General features: G+C 43.2%; 1 protein-coding gene across 1 annotated transcript in view; it reads left to right on the top strand.

Annotated features, from left to right (window-relative positions):
- Nucleotides 1-203: 203 nt before the first annotated feature.
- Nucleotides 204-18,013, top strand: part of sema3aa (sema domain, immunoglobulin domain (Ig), short basic domain, secreted, (semaphorin) 3Aa) — a 36,164-nt gene continuing 18,354 nt past the window's right edge. Inside the window, exons 1-4 of the mRNA XM_085136876.1 lie at nucleotides 204-851; nucleotides 976-1,202; nucleotides 12,697-12,857; nucleotides 14,237-14,299. Coding sequence (XP_084993002.1) covers nucleotides 1,097-1,202; nucleotides 12,697-12,857; nucleotides 14,237-14,299 — 330 coding nt within the window. The 5' untranslated portion in view covers nucleotides 204-851; nucleotides 976-1,096. The remainder of the gene's footprint in view (nucleotides 852-975; nucleotides 1,203-12,696; nucleotides 12,858-14,236; nucleotides 14,300-18,013) is intronic.

Below are 18,013 nucleotides of genomic sequence, written 5' to 3'. Positions count from 1 at the left end.
AATAAGTAAATTAATGTGTTCATTTAAAATAATCAGAAAATTTGAAGCAAGCAAATGAAAAATAAAAACAAAACCCTTCCTCTAGGGCTACTGCTGTTAGATGTAGAAACTCAAACATCTATGTCGGCTCTGTCAGTTGTATTTGGAGTTTTTAAATTAAAGTCAAGCTCTTTTGTGTGAAAGTATTTACTCTCCTTGCTAATCGTTACAATCTGAGATCAAGCTATGAGTTACTGTACGTGACCAGAGAGAAAGACTGGGTGAAAAACTGAAAGCGTATGAGTTTTAAAATAAGTCGTTAGAATAGCATTAGAGAGGAGCTGATGACGAATGATAAAACAAAAGGAAAAAAAAAACAGGAAATGGGGAGGGATGACTGGAAACTATAAAAACCTAACCATTCACAATAGTTCTATCCACTACACTGGCTTCATCATTTCTTTCAAGTCATAGCGCCCTCCTCTCTCTCTCTCTCTCTCCTCTCTCTCCCTGTCGCTCTCTTTCTCGCCGCTCTCCTTCCCCTCCCCTTCTGTGGATGGTGTAGCTCTCTCTCTCTTTCTCTCTTTCTCTCTCTCTCTCTCTCTCAGTCTGGTGGAGCTGCACACAAGGATTAGAGGGTTGCTGTGAGTGTCTGCTCAAAGAGAAGAAGGCAGAAAGAGATATCTATTTTTTTTTTAAATCTCTAGGACAGGATAGCTTTACTGTTGTGGATAAGTGTTCTGATTTACCTTTGCACAGCATCTACCTCTCATCTAAATCGCACCAAGCTGAAGCGCTGCTGCGCCTTCACCTGGGGGACGACAGATCAGCCCGGGGGACTATCTTGCCTGGACCTCCACACGGGGAGCCATGTGAGCAGCACCCCACCACCACTACCGACTTCACACTACAGAAGTCCCCCTCCACAGTCTGCACTCTGAGCTGGGGAGCGCAACCAGGATTTTTCACCCCTCTCCCTGGAATCTCTACTTTCAGGGCTTGAGTGTAGGGACTCTCCAAGCTTGGTGTACCCCAGTGGAAGGCACTCTTCTCAGGGCACTGGTCGGGCTGTGAGTGCCCCCCTGGTCTGGAGGCCGGCCAGCAGCACTCCAGCACCATGGAATACCTTCTTGGGATTGTAGTGCTGCTGTGTGGGGCGGTGCAGCCGGGAAGAGGAGTTAATCCAAAGCACAACGTACCCAGACTAAAGCTGTCATACAAGGGTAAGCCCATTCTCCATTCTCCCCTGGCTCCAGGTTATATAGGCTCACCGTAGTAGCTGGTGCTTTTAGCCAACACTAGCCTGTCCAGTTTATTTTTCTTGCCCATGGGTTCTCTTTTATGCTTTGCTTTTCATCTATTCTTCCTCATGTTGAGTATGGCTTTTTCCTCCTCTATTTCTGTGGATCTATTTCTGCCTCTGTGTCTGTCTCATTCACTCTTTCTCCCTCTTGGTCAGCATACATGATCTAACTCTCTCCTTAACCTACTGTCTTCCTCACTCCCATTAACTCACCCCTTCTTTCTGGCCGGTTCTGTCTGTCACTATCCCACTTACAAATAGTCAAATTGGTTCCATATGCTGTGAACGGCTCTTGCCTGAAGTTAAATGTATATATTGGCCCCTGTACCAATTTTCCCTTGTGCTGTCCCCTTGTGCTAGTACTGTACAGCCCTGTTAAGTGCTCTGCACGGGCAGTAGAGCCTCTGTTTTAATGGCTTCTGTCCCAAAAACTCCTGAAAAAAAGGAGGAGATCTGCTTTGGTTGTGACACAGAGCCCCTCTTTATGGGGCCAGGTAGATTTCTCTACTTCACATTACTGTATCCTGTACGGATCCAACAGTTGGAGTGTGCGTGTGTGTGTGTGTGTGTGTGTGTGTATTAAATCACCTATTGCACTAGAGCATACATTAATGGTTAAATTTATTAGTTTTCTCCTATTTTTCATCTTCCTTTTATGTTTGTTTTACATCGTGCACGTGTAAGTTTTTGACGTATATAGCAAACATGTTATTCTCTCTCCTTGTGTGTTATTTTGAGGGGAGACTGCGGAGCGCCGGTTCTTCCTCTCCTCCTCCCTCTTTCTCTCTCTCTCTCTCTGTGTCTCGTCTCCTCTCTCACACCCTACACTAAATCAGGCTCTTTGTAATAGCAGACTTTTCATCGCAGCTAGAAATAACTGGCAACATTTTTGGCATTTTCTTCTTTTTTTTTTTTGCTTTTTAATGTCAGTGAGGGAAGGCTATTGTGGTTCTTTGTCCTAAAACATGACCGAAAGTATATGCCTGGGAGTGTGGTCTCTCAATTCTTTATTTTCGTCCCGTTTCCCTCGTAAGACGTGCCCTCTGAAAATTTACGAACAGGCTGATTTGCCGTCGGGTTGCAGCCGAAAACACGAGCGTGCGGTTGAAAAGTACGCGTGTGCGCTTCGACTGTCACCCAGAGCTTTTGCTCCTCACATGATTTCAGTCCAAGTTGAGGGAAAATCACATTTCGGGCTTGAGGAGGGTGAATATGATGTTTGTCACAAATTCATTCTCTATCTTTAGACAAAACCTTTACTATAACTTATGTTTAGAGGCCTGCCATGTGACATGCACGTTGTAATTTGGGAGTAGTATATTTTCATTTATCACCCTTTCAACTTCCAAATGTGTGTTATTGTATGTGTTTTAAATCCAAAATAAAATCTGTGTGAGATAGTATTTAAAATTCTAAAAAAGAAAAAAAAAGCCATCATCATACGGGAATTCAAAGGGTGATGACATGCATTTTCCACATGAGCTGAATAAATCTGGAAAGCATCATTCTTGAACTCACCTGCTGCAAGTCATGTATCCCCTGGGCTCCATCTCTTCAGTTCACACGAAGCCAAGCCTCTAGGCATGATGAGACGATGTCATCCCTTCTTTACCCAGCCATCTGTTTAAAGAATGTGAATATAGTTCCCTCCTGCCCCCTTTTTGTGATCCTCTTCACTGTTCAGTCTGACAAGTGAACATGTTGCTGACAACAGCACTAGACAAGAGATATGTCATCAACCATCAAAGTCTGTATTGACTGACTGTGTGAGTGATGGACGAGTGAGAGCAGGTCTGCTCGGGAAGCCTGTCACGCTAGACATAGTTTTATGGATTTCTTTCTTTTTTCTTTTTTCTTTTTTGTGCTAAAAGTGCATCAAAGCTTTGTTGTTTATGTATGTGTGCGAATGTTCTTGCCACATCTTGGTGTGAGAACTCAACACCCTCTCTTGTGATTTCCTCCCCTTAGACTGTAAGTGGTGTCTCTGCATGCGAGTGTGTGTGGCGCAAATGTGTCAGGTCTTGCGTGTCCCCATATAATTAGACACCTGGTTGTGTGCATGTGCATGTGCCCGCGTGCATATGCATGAGCTCACAGATAAGTTTCTTTTATTGTGCCGTTGCATCAGTGTTTCTATAATTATGCGTGATTGCATTCTGCTGTTGGCTTGTGCCGTTGTGCATGTCACAGCGCGAGCGGGCGTGGGGTGTAAAGGCATGAGAGCGTATCGTGCGCCGCTCTCTTTGTGTGTCACCGCTCGCCAGCATCTGCGCCTGTGTCTCGGGCCCACAGGTGTTTGATGGCTCTCTTGATGTCTGTCAGGAGACAATTCGCAGTTGACACCCACATTGTGACGGATGGAGGGAGGAAAGCGAGGACGCTGGTAGAAATGGTGGAGGAGATGAGATTCACGTTTAATGAAGGAAGAGCTGGCAGTTGATGACGCAAAAGGATGGGAGGCCGGGCTTCGAGTGAAGTGTCGCTCATCCCTTCTCCCCATGCAAATCCAGCTTAGTAATTAAGTCAAATAAACAGCAAGGAGGAAAGCTCCCGGGTAGCACAGTCGGGCAAGCGCCGAGCAAAAAGTCCAGCACGAGAGCCGAGAGTGAAGGAGAGACTCCCAGGCATAGGACGGCCACAAGAACTAGCAAGGTTTGTTATTTGCGGCAGTCATATAAACACAGAGCATGTGAGCAGGGGCCCATGAAATCATTCTCAAATGAGCACTGATGACACGCCTCCAGGGGCCGATAGTCACACAAGACGGAGCGATTTTCTTCTTCTGGAAAGGACAGGCGGAAGATTGCAGAGTGAGCAGTTTGGGACGGAGAGCAACTGAGAAATGGGAGACAGGTAGATAAAATGACCTCTCATGGGATGGCTGGCAGGGCAAGCGCGGAGTAAATGATTTCCCTGTGGGGTCAGTTAGACGTTCAGCAAAAAAGGGATCGTGCTCTGCGGGGACGGGACGCTGATCAAAAGAGTTAATGATTTTCTTGTCTCCTTGAGACCGCAATAGCGCTTACTTACGTCGCCTTGAAGTAGTAACACAAGCAAGGTGAAACTCAAGTCCAAGTTCAAATGATCTTGCTTAAATTTGTGGCACGTGTTGATACCATCTCATCACAGTTCTGCTTGTGTGAAGAAGAATTTAACGCTGTGTGTGTAATGTTTTAAAGCAAAAGAAAAAGGAGAGGCTGACTTGTTACTCAAAGTGAGTCATTAGCACCTTGAGTTTTTGAGCAACACATGTGGAAATCATCACTTTAGAGTGAACTGCGACTGCTCCACAGTCCTGTTGCACCACTGCAATACGTCATGCATGCGAATCACAAGGAGAAAACACGGGTACACTCCCATGGATCAATGCATACCTGCACACACATTCCTGAACAATCGATGTACAGCACTCTCCCTTACTGTGCCATCAGGAGGAAGACTGACCCCTAAAGGTCATCTGAGGTGCATGCAGCATGAGGGGCCTTCCTGTGAAACTCCCACCAAGACCCAGTGTGTCGGTCTTATAATGAAATGAAAAGCGAGACTGAAAAACTTTAAAATGTCCCATCAAACAACCTGATAAATACTCTCAGTGTGTTTGATTATGGAGCCTAGGTATGACCTCCCAGCGCCGTCGCAGACGCCCCACGCTGGCTCGATGGGTGGAGCGGATGAGGAGCCGGGGAATCTGGAGTTGGCTCACAACCCTTCAAAATAGACACTTGGTGTGGAACCGCACTCGACGCAGTCAGTCTGGACTCAGCCCCCATAATAAGCCTGTCTGTGCGTCCATGTGTGCTTGTGTGTGGGCGTGCCTGCTCGCCTGTGAAAATATGCGCCTGTTTGTATGTTTGCGGGTGTTTGCATGTGCGTTGGGTTCGTCAGTGTGTGTCTTTTCTATTTATTCTTTGATATGTGAATGAGCATCTGGGTGTCTCGCTCTCAGCTTCTCTCTGCTGTATCTGTCCGTTCTTGCGGGCTGGGGCTGACAGAGCGGATGTAGATAATTATAAGGTGTTCGTACAACGCGGCAACTTTGGAGATGCCTGCCTTCGTCTCGCTCTTTCTCTCTTTCTCATCGTCCTTTTCTCCCTAACCCTCCTCCCTCTCCTGCGGCTCAGTCGCTTCAGTTGAGGAACCACAACACCGCAGACCTTAAGTACAATCTTCAAGCAAGCTCTGTGTGTGTGTGTGTGTTTATCATTTTTTTTATGTTCGTCTCCTTTTCCCGTCTCTTTGATTGCAGCTCACTTGATACATATCTTTTGGCTATCCTTCTTTTCAACTCTTTTTGGACACACACACACACCCACACACACTGAACTGCCCTCGTCTTTTCTCCCACACAGCCACATTCCAATAGTATAAACCAATGTTTTGCACTGGTTTGGTTTTCAACTATGCCCCTGTGTTACATCGGAATATATTACTTTTCCTTCCCCTGACTCACAAACCTGACCACAGAGTTTGGTGAGCTCCCACCACCCCGAGTCCACAAGTTTAAAGATGGCAGAATGAATTTGTGCATATGTGTGTATTTATGTGACACTCATTGCCCCACAGATACCCAGCTCCACTTGGGAAACAAAAACAAAAATCCATTCATCAAATCCCTGAAAAAAGCAAATCTGTTTTCACTGAGCTTTTATACCGCACCAGCTGATCTCATCCTGTGGCATATAAGAATATAATGCAGGAGGAAGACAGCAGAACCCTTTGTGTAACTTGCAACTTCTATGAGCATCCGTTGCATGTGTCTTCTTCCCATCGCTTCCATTTTTAATCAGCTATTTTCTTTTTTAAATTGTCATAATAAAATAATCTGCATGTGCACTCAAATGTCACAATAGAAGGGAGCGTCAGCGCAGTTGGTGTTTGCCGGGAGATGAATATGTGTGCGCACTGCAATTGTGTATGTTCGCTGTGCATTTTTTGTGCCTGCGCGCGCATAAACACAGTACGGGCATGCACGCGGGAAAAATATCCCGTGTCTTTGCATCTGTGTTTGGGATGTAGGCTTAGGTTACAGCATGGTGCAGATTGCTGAACCGTGGGTATGAATGGGTCCCGCCACCTGCTAAGTCTTGTCAGTCAGATGGAGAAAGGGTGCACCGTTCAATCTGAGCAGAGTCGCGTTACAAATGAGGGGAACATCTCTGCAGAAAGACGGACCGAGGGACCGACAACAGACGAATAAAAGGGGAGCGGCTAACAAGGAAATGTTAAGAGAAAGTAGAGTGTGTAATGATTTTTTGCACAGGCTGATATTACTAAGCATTAGTGGCTATTTATAAAAATTATAGACACTGTTAACGATTTTAATCTGACTCTACCAATTTTAGTGTTATACTGTCCAAATCAGAGGTCAACTTGAAGTAACAGCGCCTTAAAAATCACTTTAATTTAAGACTCAATTTAATGTGAGCTCATTTTTTCCCCGTTTCCTCAGACTTGCTGTTTTATTCCTGTCATAAATAACAGGAACAGCATAAGACATAATGAGGAGGGGTTGAAAACATATCGCTTCCTTATGACAATATTAGTCTTGACAGTTTAAATTGCTTTCATTATCATTTTCCAGTGGAACTGCCTTTAACAAAGTGCACACAGCAATAATTCTTTTTTTTGTTGTTTTTGACACGAAACCTAATTTGTTTGCACAAACCCCCGCCCCCCTAAAAAATGCTGCACAGAGCTGAAATGTGCATCCTCGCCCGTGGATTTGTGTCGCATCAGTGTGTTTGCTGTCACGTTCAGATTCCTGGCCCTGCCTCATTAATTTGTAATAAAATGGCAGAGCTGACATTCAGCTACACTGTACAGCTGACAGGCTGCACTAACAGGCAGTGGCTCCAGACATGACCACCGTAACCACAGCCTGGTTCCTCTAAAAGTCCATCCATCAAACTGCCTGGTGATAGCACCAGTGGCTTTGCAAGAGGAGCGATTTTTTTTTTTCTTTCTTTGAGTCTACACGTACGTGTGCTTGGATAGACACGACCATTTCTGCCAGTTTGTTCATACTCCGAGAAGTTTGGATGGGTGACCGCTTACGTACAAAAGTCAGTGTTTAGATTCCCTTGTGTGTCTGTGTTTTCCTTAAAAGTAATAAGAACCAGGGCAGGCCTCATTATACTGTGAACGTTTAGTGGTGTGTGAGTGCGGTAGGCACGGCCAGGCCTCGAGCCGTCTGTGGTCATAGCCCTGGTCTGTGGTCCAGCCGTCCAATGACAGGAGGAGACGCACGCTAATGAAACGGTTCCATATTTGACCGCTTTTGTTGTACGCAAGCTTTTTACGGGTTTCTGCCTCTGTTTTGTCATTATCCTTGATTTGAAGGAGGTTTCTGTCTGTTGCTCAGTCTCTCTGTTTTTTCCTCCCGTCAGATTTTCTAGTATACCGTCCTCTTGTATCCTGTATTTCTCCTCGCTCTGTCTTTTTCTCTCTCCCTCTCTCTCTCTCGAGGGAAAACAGGCATGGCATACGGTGACAAGGAAGTCTAGCATTTGGGTTGAAAAAGATGAATGAGCTGTGTGGTGAAATTCAACACATACTTAAACTATTCATATAGATTCGGTGCGGTTTGGGTTGTGGTCACGTTTTCCTTATTAGGGCCTCTGATGCATATTCTGTTTTCACATACACTGAGTCATATTCACAGGACAGAATATGGTATTAAAATGTCCCATAAGATACGGTACTTGACTATGAGTTATGGCTGTGAGTCACTTTTGGTTAAAAAATAGAAAATTATTATTGAAACTGTGTAGAAATCAAAGGAAACTTGCTCATTCTTCCTGCAAAGCACCTTCACTGTGGCTTCAAAAGCGACATATTTGGTGTGGCTGTAGTAAATAGTCCATCAACACGGGCTTCATTCACACACAACCACACACACACACACACACACACGCGCGCACACACACATGCTCTGTTCTTCTAGAGTAAAACACTCATGGGAGTTCCTCTTAATTGTAGAGTTCGGGGCACCGTGTGTAAGGAAGCACATTTCCTGTCAGAGCTGTCACTCAGCTGCACCTGAATGAGAAATCCAACAGTCCAGGTTGTGTTATACAGACAGTCGCCATGGAAACCAACCCACACCTGCTACTGTGCTTAGAAAGAGAGCGAAAAGGGAGGGAGGAACACCGAGAGGGGAGGTGAACTTTTAAGGCATGTGTGGATATCCTTGAGCTTAGGATAATGTTTGAGCACTTTGTTAAGCAAAGCTCTCTGCAAATTTCCATGCGGCGGCTGTCTCCTCTTTTTCTGCCTCACACCTGCGTTTTGTGGCCGAGGCCATCACGAGAGAGGCAAAATGTACACTGCACCACACACAGAGAGAAAAGAAAGCATTCAAGAGCTGAGATGCCAAACCAAACCGCTGGAGATATTATAGTACTGTTCGCCTTTGCTTCTGCAAAGCTTAGCTTGATAAACACATGCCATTTTTTTCCCCCCGCGTGCATGTGAATGGAGTAGGTCTTTCGTAATACTTAGATTTACACACTCGTTGAATCCACAGAAACGGCACCTATGAGGTCTAAATCACACACCGTGCAAGAAAAAAGAGGATATAAACAAGACGTGGTCGAATAAAACGAGCATTCACTTGGACATATGAACAAGGGGGGAAAAAAAGACTTTAAAAAAGAGCGACGTTGTTTTAGTGGAATATTATCCATCTGTTGATTCCCAGTCAAGTGTTTTCCTCTGTCGGGCTTTTATGTTTCGTGTCACCCGCACAGCACGCACATCCTCACATACACGCATTCAGATAAACATAATTTAATGCCTCGTCGCCTTTCTTTCATGTGGTTTCATTATTCTGCTATTGCGTGGCATGTAGGCGTCTAAAACGCCTGGCTGTTTGGAGAATGGGGGAGTGAAGAGTACTCCATAGACAATTGCACTTGAATTTTGAATGTAGCTTTTTTTCCCCCTCTAGCTTTTTAAGACAAGAGCCAGGTTATTTTCCATAATGGAGTATGACGGTGAGCAAATGGTAATTTATTTGAATGAATTGCTTGTATTTGCCTGTTTCAAGCTGCGTCCTTGATTATTTGTTTGCAGTTATTGAATATGAAAACAAAGACTGATAACGGCTGTCGAGTAGCCTACACGTGCAATAATGTAGATCAGCATATATGGCCATTCACTCTTGTGTTAATGTCAAAGGGAAAAGAATACACTGATGGCACGGAATTTCCGGTGTGGTTGCATATTTGCATCTGCGTGTATAGGTGTGCCCTTGGCATATTTGTCTGAAGCCGTCCGCATCGGCCGTTGTGCCTTTTACAAAAGGAAACTGTGCGAGAGAAAGACAGCAGACAGAGGATGTGTGTAACAAGAGACAGTGAGGAACAGACACAGAGTTGTGTGTGTGCATGTGTGAAATGAGGGGAATGTGTAAGCATGCACCAGTATGTGTTCAAACGTCTCCGTGTTCAATGGCTAGTGTAAGCAGACTGTGTGCGGTGAGGGGGCATGTGGCTTTGTATGAACGCATACGTGAGGAAGAGTGTGTTTCTGTGTGTGTGTCTGTGTGTGTGTCGGGGGTCCGGGCAAGGGAAGAGCGCTGGAGGTGGAAGCTGCTGAGTGCGCTCACTGTTCCACGAGTTCGTGCTGCATAAGCACAAATTCTGATTGGATTACAACTTGGACTATGTGCGTGTGTGTGTATATATGTATATACATATGTGTGTGAGTGTGTGTGTGTGTGTTTGTGTTCAGAGAGAACTAATGTGGTGTATACATTTAGGTCAATATCTGCATGTAAGTTCAAGGGTGTGGCAGGCATTTTAAAAACTAGAGCGCTGTGAATTCATGTCAGACCTGCTTTTCTTTTGTGTGTTTTTGTGTGTGTGTGTGTGTTTGTGTGTGTGTGTGTTCGTTCTATATGTCCGCTGACTGTTTGAGCGTTTGCTTGGTTACTGTATTTTGTATGAGCTGTGCCTTGTGCTCTCTATCTTCTCTTGTTCCCTTTTCCAAACGAGTGTGTCTGTGTTTAGGTTGGAGGTCCTTAGGTGCTTACGCCCCAGTTCCTCCGATTTTCCAAACCGCAGTAGATCCCGGCCCCAGATAAAGGCTCTCTGTGTGTTTTTGTGCGCACAGGCCACCTTGTCTTTGTCAGAGATTACAACGTGTTGAAATATGTGTGCGGTGATTTATTTATTTATTTTTTGGCCCATTTGGAGGAAACTTTTCATGAAGGATCTCAGATACTGACAACTGGACCGCAATTCTAACTCAACTCATATTCACACGATGATGAAACTGAAATTTGTCCTCTGGTTTGTTATTTTGCTGTTTTTGAAATTGTCCAGTCTTCCTCTCTTCCTTTGTTTTCATCTTCTATTTTTTTTTTCCCATTTCATTCTCATTTTTTATGCCCAGCTTGGCTTTCTGCCACGTCCATCACTTTTTCCGTTACACCATAGTGAAAACACGAGAAGACCTCTTCTGGCGTCTTGTCGGCTGGAAACAGCATTTCCTGACTTCCCTTCTCAAACTCATTTCCTGACCCTGCTATGTCATGTCTTATTGGTAAACTGAAAAATGTGGGTCCCGACCGGTTAGCATATGATAACAAAATGTTTATGAAAATTGCTCTTAAGTTAAGCAATGACTTCCTTGAGCACTGTGGATTTATTTTCCCATGGCAGCCGAGTGTGTGCAAACATGAATGCCAGCATGTCAGTGTGCAGGGAATGGCCCACGTAGGAAAAGATACCTACACGCACTGAAACCCCCACACATGCGCTCAACCCATGTGTGGTACAGTACAAAATTTCACACAAATTCACTCCCACTCCCCTCCAGGTTCCTTAACCTCAAAGGTAGCCTCAAACAGAAATCCAACTGACACAGATGAGCTGCGAGCGTCTTTATTAGGTGATGACCGCTCCTTCTCACAGCCCTCATCCACCCGGCTAGCCCTCGATCCACAGAGTTGGTTGACACACCACTTCCTCCGTATCCCCTTTCCATCAATCCACTTTTTATGTGGACACAGATGTCTAAGATCTTACACATTGTGAGCGGGCACAGATGGCTCCTATAGCAGCCCGTCAATCAGAGCTTTGTCGGGAGAGCACGGAGATCACAATCCACTGGACTGTATACTCTTGTGCGTGTTTTCAGATAGATAGATATATAGTTATTGGAGCAGCATACAGTGAAAAGCAAAAATGATGGTTGACATATTGGATATTCATTTTTGTTGCCATGTAATGATGTTACAGAGTTTTATTCACAATGATAATTAAATATAATTTAATGGGTTTGGTCAATGTATTCTCTCCACAACAGAAATATGTAATAAGTAAAAACATCGCATTCTTTCATATTTAATTAGGACTGCAAACAACAATCTTTTGATACATATTTTCTTTCTTATTTTTGTGATAATTATTATATTATTATAATTTAGTTCACTTACTAAGCAGTTAATCTAATATCTGTGTCAGGTCATGTCATACTGTAGATTATTTTGGGTTTTTTTTTTTTTATAAAATTGCCTTTGATTTTGCATAATTGTAAAAATCGGTTTTCTTGGTTGTTTCAGGCAAGTAGGTTCACGAGGATAAACAATGAGATAATCCGGGGTGGGAGTCTTTGTTAATATAATACTGTTGCTCTTGTGATAGCTGACCCTGCAGAGTGGAAGGGACTCATCTTTGCTGATTAAACTTTAACTGACTGGCTAGACTTCAGCCGATATGCCAGGTCTTTGGTTTTACATTCAGCTTGACCACATATTATAAGTTTATGCATGATGGCTTCGCACACATGTGCTGTAGTATACGTGCAGCCGCAAACTCGTTTATGTAACATAGTAACCCGTTTAAAGATACATGGACACCTCCGCACATACTTGCTTACACAAAGTGTCTCCCCTGGCCTTTACTCCATATGAATTATTCAGCCAATCACACGGCTGAGCAGTCTGAACCGCGTCCCTGATTGGGACATGCTGTGTTCACTTAAAATGTCTCACGCTATACTTGACTGACAAGTGTCCGTGCAAGTGTTTGTGTGGAAAAACAATTAAGGAAACATGAAATCTCCTTAATATCCTACAACATTATCATAGATAGGGAAGAACTCTTTGTTTGTTCTTTTTTTTTCCTGCCATTGAAACGTGGCTTTGATTAAAAAGCATTCACTGGTACTGACTGATTTAAGATATGAATAACTGTGATTTCATGCAATATTTAATCAAAAAGGTACCGTGTGTTGCAAATGCATTTTTTACACTAGTCTTTTGTGGTTAGTCCAAACTTGGTGGAAGTGCGTTAGATAACTATAGACTTGTTTTTGTCATTTAAAAAAGCTTTTCTTCCGTCATTTAGCCTTTTCTTCACCCTTTCTGTACATCTAAGAATCACCGTGTTTTTCTTCTTTCCTTCCAGAGATGTTAGAGTCTAGTAACCTCATCACCTTCAATGGCTTGGCAAACAGCTCGAGCTACGACAGTTTCCTATTGGACGAGGAGCGAGGGAGACTGCTGGTTGGAGCTGAGGACCACATTTTCTCATTTGATCTCGTTAACATCAACAGGGACAACAAACAGGTAAAACTCTCGTTTCAGGTTTGTCTATAAGTCGTCTCTCTGTTTCCATCTTTCCCTGCCTGCTGCTCCCTCTGGAGTCCATTACTCCATCACTTTCTCCCCTCCCCTCATCCCTCCCACTGTCTGTCTCGGTCCAGACGAGGCTGTCCATAATTCCATTACTCCACCTGGACTAGGTTAACAGTCTCTTTTATCTGATTCGGGCTTCTATCACAGACACACAAGACTGACACAGACTTGCCTGCAGGCTGCAGAGAGCTGAAAGAGGGAATGAAAGTGCTGAAAAATACATAGTCAATGCGGAGAGGGGAAAGTGCGTCTTTTAAATCTTTTGCCCTTGGCTCGGATGTGTATTTTCCCCCCTCCTTTCCTTTTCGTTCTTTTGTTCTAATCTTCGCATCATTACGAGATAAAGGCCAAAAAAAGCAGTGATTAAGCAAATCGAATGTAATTATCCTAAAAAAATGTGCAATGCAGAATCCCATGAGGGGAACAGTCAGCTGATCTAGAGAGGAGATAAATCTAGGAATAGAGTGAGCAGTGCGTGTGTCTATTGTAAGCACATAACAGTGTGGATATGTGTATGTGCATACATTTGGACATGGGGATACGCATACATTTCCATTGTCTGCAGACATCTGTGTGGCCAGGAGCAAAAAGTTCAGCTCTGTCGCACCCGTTTTTTGCAGTATAATTGAGTATAATCTTTCCCGTACTTATTACAGCTCACACATGCATGCTCATACGCTTCATATGCCCCATGTGTGTTTAATTCATGTGACACCAGAGGCCACAGATGGATGACAATGAGACTTATCTCTTCCAAAGCAAAGTAGCAAAACCCTGGTTTCTTTTCATATTTGAAGTGAAAAGTACAACCTTATGGCGAGGATTTCAAGCATAGACATGCTGTAATTTAAACCAGAACCCCTGTTTAGACTGTATAAAATGCCTGTATTGACACAGCAAATGTCAGAGAGGGCAATAAAACGTATATTAGTCCATTTCAATAAAACATCAGATTTTATTTCTTTTTCTCATTTAAATGTCTGTCAATAAAACTCTTCTTTACTTCCCTTTAATGCAGTCAATCTTGCACCGTTCTACAACGTCCTTATATTTATTATATGTGCACATATGTTTCTGATGGAATTGCCAAAGATATAAAGCGAAATAAAGAACTGGGTAATCCAGGAAATATCTTTCTGAATCGTGTCCTGGAATTACACGAGGCTTGCTTCTTTCCTCTGATTCACTCTATCGACTCACTGCCTTCCAGTTTAGTGTTTCATGAAATGACTTTTAAATGTTCCTGTCAACCCCCAGCATGATATGACTTTGCTTTTTTTCTTCTTTTTTTTTTTTGTTCATTTGCACAGATTGCGTGGCCCGCCACCCCCTCTAAGAGGGATGAATGCAAGTGGGCAGGGAAAGACCTAGGGGTAAGTCCACATTTATAACAGCGTCATGATTAGAGCTGTTCCATGTAATGTTTGCTTTTTGTCACGGAAATTGCATGTCTGCTCTGTCTTCAAATTTCCCTTTTTTGTTTTTTTTAACATCCTAATAACAATATAAGACAGAAATAATTTCAGGGCCCAGCGGCCGTTAAAGAAACACTAGCACGAAGAGGTATTAAATTAGCTCAGATAAAAGTCGTGGTGCAGCACCCGTGTTCCATTTCACCTCTGGCACGCTGTACTCTCTATAGGCTGTCCCACAATGACACCTACATCTAAACACACTGTACAGCAGATGTTCAGTCACACGATAGTGTACACAGCATGTCGGGGGCACAAGGACAATGAGCTTATTTGCTTCTGCGATGTACAGTTTAATTTTGGGAGCATGTTTATCTATGTGCCTCACAGTGCGGCTTTGTGTGCATATTTATGTGGGAGTGTATTGTTTGAGTTCTCGTTATCTGACGCCGTGTGTTAGCTCACATGTCGCAAGTTTGCTGAACGCACTCTATGCTGCTGACTTTGTAAGCACAATGGTGCTAGTGTGCTTTATTTGTATGTGTGTGTGTGTTTCTGTTTGGAAAGGCCCTGGCTGCATTGTATCTGATCCTAATTTCATAGCTGGATGAGTCTCGAGTGCGGTGCTGCTGGGTTTTTTAGGATTATCAGGAATTACGCAGTCTTTTTAAATCATAGTGGTTCCGCTGGGATCTAACTCACTAGCGACTTTTTGGGTTTCGCACAACTACGTAGGCAATACTTCACCTTCACTCCCTCGTGCAGTGGAAAGAGTGTGCTCTGGCAGCACAACATCACACAAAATGCAATGATGAGGTATTTGCCTGCTGTGAAAATGTTTACCCTTGAAAATGAGGCGGTGAGAGCAGAGACAGAGTACAGCACGGAGAGGCCTTGATTAGGACATTACTAAAGCATTCAGAGCTCCCATAGTGATGCATTTCCCCAAACCACAGTTTACAGCGGCAGAACAAATGTAACAGCTGCCCCCTAAAAAATGCCTCATGGCTGTATCGCTATCCGTGGTAGAATGGCTGTGTAACATGGTCCAAGTTGTTGCATTTGATTCACCGAACAAAGCGTTCAGAGTGTGGATTTACGATTTCGTAGAAGTGCCTGATGTCATTTCGGATTTGCTGTCCAGCTATTGTAGACATTAATGGGAAAATAATACTCTCGAGTTATCCCACATTTCCAGTGCATTTTCTTTATTGAACTAGAGAACTCAGCATTATCTCAAAATTCATTCAAGTCATTTAAATGTTTACAAATCTGTCCACCTATTTTCCCCGTGGGAGGTCAGCATTAACAACCAATCCAACGAGAGCCATTAATATCATCCGGTAATGACTTATTTATCCTCTGCGTGTGTTGCGGTTTTCACATAATGACATGGTTTGTGATCAGGGAAGTCATTTTTCTCCACAGAATAAGAAAGAGCCGCAAGTTTCAGTGACCATAACGACCGTCTCTCAGTGTTTAGGTGTGACCTACCTACCACATAGCTAATGATTCTAACTGAGACAGCCGTGTAAAATCCCAAACAGAGCTGACCCTGGAGGGGATTATAGAAGCTGATGAAATGTATATAACGAGGGCCGTGAGAATGATGTGGGGGGACAAGCGCGCTCGCTGTTCAGCAGTACACAGAGGGTAAAACCATTAGACCCACAGACACACAAAGACTTGCAGGGTTAAGGTCAGCCACAGGGCTTCAAGTTAAGTTAATGATAACACACATCGTTAAAAGGTGTTTAAATACATGGAAAACCCCAGTCTGTTAGCATGCTGTCACAGATTTTATATTAAGAGAACAGTTAGACTTAAAGCAGATAGAGTTATTTGCTTTCTTCCAACAGTTAGACACGAATATTGATATTACAGTCTGTAAGATAAATTTTAAGATGCTGTAACAACATCAGGCAGTTACCTTAAAAAAACAGACAGGAAACAGGAAATTAACCAGTCTGCCCATTTCAACAGGTAACAAAATCTGCCTGCCAACACCTCTAACACTCACTGATTAACATCGATCTAGTTCATGTTTAATCAATGAAATATAAGTGGAAAGGACTTAATGGAGTCTCCACCACAGACGGATAGATGCACAGTACTGCGCAAAAGTGTTGGTCCACCCCTTGTTTCTTTATATTTTTTATTGGAAAATGTAAATAGGTGCAGAGATTTACTGAAACATCTATAAATATACATTATATATATATATATACAGTATAATAGGGTAAAGCTGAGTTTTTACAATTCTAATGAGCTTGAAAATCAATATTTGATATGTCCAAAGCTTAAACTCTCCTGAGCCTTGATTTAACTTGGTTGCGAACACGGGCATGGACAACTGGAGATACAACAGCCCAGTCATTCCCGTTATAGTTCTTTGAAGTCCGCTCGAAGTCCGCGGCCTGGGGCACGTGCATAGTTAAGGCATTGAATTAATTCATCAACTATGCATGTGCCTCAAGGACGGCGAGACCACATGCTCACAAAACACAGGCAGGCAAGTGGAGTCCAATGGACTTGTGGATACAAAAGGTTTTCATGTAATTTCTTGAAATAATCTTAAGGAAAAGTTCTCCAGACTTTCTCTTGAATAGCATTCAAAGGCTGTCTTTATTTCCATCCTCTGTCAAGGTGACTCCTTCAATAATATTGAGGTTCAGGCTCCAGGGAGACAAGCAAATGACTGATAGTGTTCCCTTGTGTGTTTTTTTTATCAAGATATGCTTTGCATTGGCAGTGTGTTTGTAATCATTGTCATGCTGCAGGATCAAGCAGTTTCCAATCAAATGCTTTCCAGATGGTACTGAATTGTCTATCAAAATCTCATGGTATTATTAATAATTCCATCAATTTTGATAAGATCCGCAGCACCACTGGCTGAAATGCAGCTCCAAACCATGACAGAGCTTCCATCATGTTTTACAGATGGCCGTAGACACTCACTGTTGTTCCTCCCCCCTGACCTCCTCCTCGACGATTTGAGCCAAACATTTAAACTTCGCATTTTTTACTTAATAAGAGCTGCTGCTTTTCTTTCCACTTCTTGAGAAATATACCATACCGCAGTCTTTTCTCCATGTTTGCCTTCCATAAGAATGGCTTCATGACAGCTACCCTTCCCCTCAAAGCATTCCTAATGATGTTTTGATGAACAGTTGATTGATCGACTGATGGGTCAGATGCATCATTCAGATCCTGTGTCAGGTCAGCCTGGGTTTTTCTCATTTCTTAAGCACATGATTCCCAGATACTGCTGTAGGTAGTTTTTAGGCCTTAAACTTTTTTGATATCCTCAAATTATTCAAGAGCATATGAAGGGTGGCTCAAAACTTTTGCACAGTACTGTGGTCAGTATATGGTTTTGAACCTCATATTTTGAAGCTGAACATTAGCAGTTTGGCTAATGCCATGCTAGTTTGTTTGAAATTGCCATATTTATCAGCTAACACTAACAATCCCTGCTAATTAAGGCAATGTACCAGAAATACTAGAATTTAGCTCAGCAGAACTGGAGCCTCATCTTCTTGGATGGGCTGTACCTCACAGTAGGTCATATTATACATAATTTCATGTTTCAGAAACACTAACAGCATAGATATTCAGTTCAGTTTGTTTTTCTACCTTATGCTGTAGCGTCTTTTTTCAGCTATCGTTACAACC

The sequence above is a fragment of the Neolamprologus multifasciatus genome, chromosome 17 (assembly GCF_963576455.1).
Source record: "Neolamprologus multifasciatus chromosome 17, fNeoMul1.2, whole genome shotgun sequence".
In the NCBI taxonomy this organism is placed as follows: Eukaryota; Metazoa; Chordata; class Actinopteri; order Cichliformes; family Cichlidae; genus Neolamprologus; species Neolamprologus multifasciatus.
This window is presented reverse-complemented; position numbering and strand designations above follow the sequence as displayed.